General features: G+C 44.8%; 1 protein-coding gene across 1 annotated transcript in view; it reads right to left on the minus strand.

The window, feature by feature from the left end:
* The window catches only part of SESN3 (sestrin 3), a 70737-nt gene extending 65421 nt beyond the window's left edge, over positions 1–5316 (minus strand). The window contains exon 1 of the mRNA XM_004427425.3: positions 5030–5316. Coding sequence (XP_004427482.1) covers positions 5030–5107 — 78 coding nt within the window. The 5' untranslated portion in view covers positions 5108–5316. The remainder of the gene's footprint in view (positions 1–5029) is intronic.
* Between the last annotated feature and the right edge of the window lie 684 nt (positions 5317–6000).

Consider the following 6000-nt stretch of genomic DNA (forward strand, 5'->3'; position numbering starts at 1 on the left):
TGCAGCAACCTGTAAGACAAGTAGAAATGATCTACATTTTACACAGAAAACTAGGCTTCAAGGAAGTTAACTAACTTGCCTCAAATTAAAAGACCTATCCAAGGCCTAACTGTGAGCACATCTTGTGGCTTCCAGTATACTACATTAGCAGTTATGTTTTAGCAGTTTATTTATTTGGTGGTGGGAGGGGAAGAAGCAAAATCCCTTTTACAAAAGAAATCTTATATTGACCTGAACTATGAAACATAACAATACACAAAACAACCATTTTTATAAATGTTTTAAAGTAACAATTACTGATAAAAATGTTTGTGTTCTCACAAGTAAAAATTTAACATGAATAGATATGTACAGGAAGAAAATTTTTTTTAAGGCCAGTGCCTTCTTAATCAATGGCAATCTTTCTCATCAATGTCATATTAACAAAAAAGTTCAAATGTATGTACAACTGTAGCAGAACAAGTTTAATTCAAGGCCTGCACAAGAAAAATCTTACAACAAAAGATTTTTAGGTAGCTGTATTTTTAAATTATAATTTAAAATGTACTTAAAAATATAATCCAACTCAAGCAGTTTTGAACACTGAAGCATCTTAGGCCTCCATAAAAAGCAGTTTGAAAACCACTGCATAATGGTTTGCTGTCATAAATTCACTGCTTGATCCCTGCTTAGTTCATTTAAGATAAAATTAAGTAAAAAACTGCTTTTGACAATCAAAAATATGTACATAAGAAACCTGATTATTCTTTTTTTTGTGTGTGTGAGGAAGATCAGCCCTGAGCTAACAACCATGCCAATCCTCCTCTTTTTGCTGAGGAAGACTGGCCCTGGGCTAACATCTGTGCCCATCTTCCTCCACTATTTTATATGGGACACTGCCACAGCATGGCTTGACATGCCGTGCAGCTGTGCACGCCCGGGGTCTGAACCCGGGCCTCCAGCAGCGGAGTGCACGCACTTTACCGCTATGCCGCCGGGCTGGCCCAAGAAACCTGATTAAACAAAGCAGAATATAAGTACTAACCCAGTCAAAGCAACTCCATTCTATTAGTTGAACCATATAAAACTGCTATTAACTGACGATTTTGACTATAATAAAGGGTTCAAATAGTTCAATCTAATATTTCCAATTTTATTTTCCCACTTCAGTTATAAAACCATCAAAAAGTTGTTAAAATAGTGGTTATATAAGCAAAGTGGAAAAGTGTAATAACCAACAAAGATATACCACTGGATCTACCTAAACATATTAAGAAGTTTTAAATGTTTTTTTTTTTTTTTTTAAAGATTTTATTTATTCATTTTTTTCCCCCCAAAACCCCAGTAGATAGTTGTATGTCATAGGTTCGCCTCCTTCTAGTTGCTATACGTGGGACTCGGCCTCGGGTTGGACGGAGAAGTGGTGCCTTGGGGCGTGCCCGGGATCCGAACCCGGGCCGCCAGCATCAGAGCGCGCGCACTTAACCGCTAAGCCACGGAGCTGGCCCAGAAGTTTTAAATGTTAAATCCTCTAACTCATAGTGAGGAGTTTACTCACTTCAGTAGCACTAACTGCTCAAAACTCAAAGTACATTGTAACATGCCACCTTTTATTTATCGGAAGATGGGCAGTCTGACAGTTACCTACCTTTCTTAATGCAGTTTGGCGCTCCACTCTGAAATTTACCTAGTTTTATCACTGGAATTTCTTCAAGTAAAATGTATTACACTTCAAAACTCATTAACTTTTCCAAAGTAAATAGAACCATTTTCTTTTTTATTCAAAACTTTATTGAATGGGGCCGGCCCAGTGGCACAAGCGGTTAAGTGCGCCCGCTCCACTGCGGCGGCCTGGGGTTCGCCAGTTCGGATCCCGGGTGCACACCAACACACCGCTTGTCAAGCCAAGCTGTGGCGGCGTCCCATATAAAGTGGAGGAAGATGAGCATGGATGTTAGCCCAGGGCCAGTCTTCCTCAGCAAAAAGAGGAGGATTGGCACATGTTAGCTCAGGGCCAGTCTTCCTCACCAAAAAAAAAAAACTTTATTGAATTATTTCATTGATAACATAGCAAGTTAGGAGTTATAGATTTGAGGATACTTTTGTTTGTTTGTTTCCCTGTATGGCATACTTCTCCATTTCTTTTTACTGACATAAGGTTACCAAATTAGGTATATTCAATATTTTAAGAAGTCTCTTTAGGGCCGGCCCCGTGGCTTAGCGGTTAAGTGCGCGTGCTCCGCTGCTGGCGGCCCGGGTTCGGATCCCGGGCACGCATCAACGTACCGCTTCTCCGGCCATGCTGAGGCCGCGTCCCACATACAGCAACTAGAAGGATGTGCAACTATGACATACAACTATCTACTGGGGCTTTGGGGGGAAAAAAAAATAAGTCTCATTTTGGAAGACATTGAATCAAAATTGTAAAGGTACTTCTAAGAATAAATGTGATTCTCATACAATATATAATTCAATTTTCAGATATTGGATTAAACCAAATTATTTCATTTGAAGGTGAACCCAGTTCCTTTCGAAGTTCCCCCCAAATTCAACAGATTGCAACAAATTAAGCCACTCAGAGAAAACGGCTTCACGCCACATATAAAGGTGACTCTTCCCCCATCATTAATGAGGATTCTAACAGCAAAGAGTACTTCACACTGGGTGTGCATGAGTTTCATTTTTCCATTATGAACAAACGACACTGAACTAAAATTCAAAATGCTATGACTCACTTGGTTATTACTGAACCTTTTATTAAGTGGAAAATACAAGATAAATTCAGAGAATCACATTTTGAGAGTTATTGATGAATTCTGCTTAGAGTTATATAGTTTCTATCAAAAAGAAAGCCATCTCTTTAGAAATAAACTCTTACATGCTATTTTTAGAATAATGAAGAATTCAAAATGCTAAACACTCGATATCTTTTAAGAGCACTTAAGAATGGCACTCTTAAAAAGCTACAAATGTTGCCAAGTCATGTCATAACTGGTTCAAACAATCCCATTTCCATCTAAAGTTATTTCATGCTACTGCATGAATCAATATTAAATACCTTGGAGTTACTAAAAACTAGAATATTGGCAGAGTGTGAGCAGCAATTATAAAATATGAAAACGGTGAATATCCATTTTCCATATACTTCTTTTAATAATGGCTAGAAATGAGGATATTCTTTCCAGGTAAACAGAAATAGTTTCTTAAAAGCTAAAAGAAAGCTATAAAGATGTTTCAAATGCTAGCAAAAGTGTAACAGATCCATAGCCATGGTTCTCTCAAAAGAAAAATAGATTTTGAAGCCTACTATCACCTCCAAATATTTTATTAGCCTACCATCGCCAGAGCCATTAAAAAAAAAAAATCGAAGTCAAGATAGCTTTTTTCCCTTATTCAGTTAAAAAATAACTAGCTGTTATTTTAACCAGGCTTAAGTTTAATCAAATGTGTCTCAAACAACACTTTTTTCATGTTAAAGACATAACATCACTTTTAAAGTTAGGAAATAATAATCATCATTTTCTTAAAAAAGCTAAATTTCAGATGACATCTGGCCCTGAAGTGAAAGAGTTAACATTCAACTAAGTTGATCTGCACTTCTGATCCATTACATTTCTCACAAGCTGCTCTACAATGAGCTGAGCAAGTATCAACTGTAATTTGATCCCAGAGTTTATGGAAAAAAATAACTGCACATACTCAACATGCACATTTAATAAAAATCTGTTTCTAGAGAAACATATCCAATAACCACAATTTAAGGCATATTTAACTGTTCGCTTAACTTCAAATCTACAATCCCTTTGCTTTCTTCATGCTCGCAAATGAAGGGAAAAAAAAAAAAAACAGCAGCCCTACTGCAGGGAAAAGAGGCTTGAAAAACAACTTTGATTGGCATTTGGCCTGACCCACAGAGGAAGAAAAACAGTTTTTGGACAAAGAGCGCAAATATTTGAGCTTGCTTACGCTTTCTTTCTAATATATAAGGAACAATCCCAATTGAACCGTATTTAGAGAAATCGACTAAAAACGGTGCCGTATTCATCTCGCTCTTTCAGTCCCGGTGCATTTGCACAGCTCAGCAATTTTAATTCATTTGTACTGGACAAACAGAAGCACCTCAACTAATGTTTCCACTTAATGAAATGTAAAAACAGACTTGGGAGAAGAATAAACTGATTATAATATTACCCAGTGGCGGCTGTTCCAAGTCCGATTAAAAGCTTTTCTCGGTCTAAAACGACATCTTTTCACACCCCCCTTCCCCCTTAACAGAGCGATTAAGCCAAGTAAGCTAAACAATACTGGAGTAAACTTTCTATCAGTCACTCTGGGAAGCAATAAGCTGATTGTGCGTCTGATTTTTCTGGACCAACGCGGGAGGGGGAAGGGGGTGCTAAGGTGGGATAACCCACGTCCACCTCAGTCTCCTCCTCCCCCAACCCCAGCCTGAGGAACTGCGAGGTCGAATAGCATTTCCCATGGGCATAAAGTTTAAGCTGCTTTACCAGTTCCTTTCAGGACTGAACTCTACACACAAGACGACTATCAAAAGAATGTACAAAGGGGGTGTTAGGAAGGAACGCGCAAGGAAGGCAGAAACAACCGAATAAACAAAAACAACGCCCGCAAGAGTTGCCGCAGCAAAGAGGGGCCAGGCTCCTCAAGACCAGACCAGGCTGTGCTGGTTTCACACCGACCTCCATCAACAGCACCGGGAGAAGGATCGCACCGGTCCCTCCTTCCCTCCGTCCGAGGAGCAGGCCTGGGGCGGCAAGGTAGGGAGGTGACCCGAAAAACAGACCACAGGGACCAAAAAAAAAGATATCCCCAACCCCTCGGGACTAGCGTCTGTCCCGGTGGAGATAAAAAGCAACAGCAGTCCCAACCCTCCACCCTAACCCACGCCCCCTTCTTCGGTCTCGGCGTAGCAAAGGTGCCCCGGGATCGCTCTGAGCCTCGCCCCAAGAGTGCGCCCCGAGGCCGAGCAGCCAGAGACCCGGCCGGCAGGAAGCCCCCTCTCGGGCCGGACCCCAGGCCGAGCCCGTACCTTCCGCAGCACTTTCCGGCAGTTGGTACAGAGCAGGTAGTTGGCGGCGGCCGACGGGCTGCTGCTGCCCCGGTTCATTGTGGCTGCGGGCGCCGAGGGCGAGGGCAGGCGGCGGGCCGGGGCCGGGCTGTCACTGCGGCCGTCCGCGCCGCTGCGGGGCCTGACCGTCCCCCCGCCGCCGGCCGCGCTTCAGCCTCTGCCTCCTCCGGGCGGGATGTCGGGATGGCAGGCGACGGCCCGGGAGCGAGCGGCGCAGCCCGAGCCGACCACCGCGGCGGCTGCCAAAGCGACGGCGGAGACGGCGGCGGCTGCTCCTCACCGGCTCGTTGTTCCACCCGCCCCCATCCTCCAGACCCCCGCCCCCGCCAGGCTAGGATGAGCAGCCGCCACCGCTGCAGCCGCCGCCGTCGCCGCCGCCGCCGCCGCCGCCGCCGCAGCGCCTCAGTGCGGCCCCGCCCCCGCCTCCCCACCACCTTCACCACCGCCGCGCTCTGGTACCGCCCCCTCCCGCCAATCGGACAGCTCCGGCCACGCCCCCGGGGCGCTAGCCCGCAGCCAATGAGCAACTAGAACCCGGCTGGGAGCTGCGCCGGCCAATCACTGAGGCCGAGGACGCCTTGAATCTCCAGGCGAGTTAAGTTTGTCTCCGAGGCTCCGAACTGAAGGGAGCTGGCGGGTTAGTTAGGTAGTGGGGTGGGAGGGGATACAGTTTGTGCTGCTCCGCCAATAGGAGGAAGAGGGAGTGTTGTATGCAAATTACCCCGGGAAGCCCAGCCCCTCCTCTGAGGCAGGCCACGCCCCCTTCTCTAGGTCCCTGCAGAAATGGTGCGGAGAGTGAGATAAATAAATGGGAGATAGAGCTCGCTAGAGGGTCTAAGACTGAGTTAAATATTTCCTGATTTCTTGAGCAAGATTGGGAAGGGGGGGAGCTAAAACGTTCATACCATCAGGGCAGTGATTAGGCTTTCTCT

The sequence above is a fragment of the Ceratotherium simum genome, chromosome 7 (genome assembly GCF_057802395.1).
Source record: "Ceratotherium simum simum isolate JZ-2026a chromosome 7, ASM5780239v1, whole genome shotgun sequence".
Lineage (NCBI taxonomy): Eukaryota > Metazoa > Chordata > Mammalia > Perissodactyla > Rhinocerotidae > Ceratotherium > Ceratotherium simum.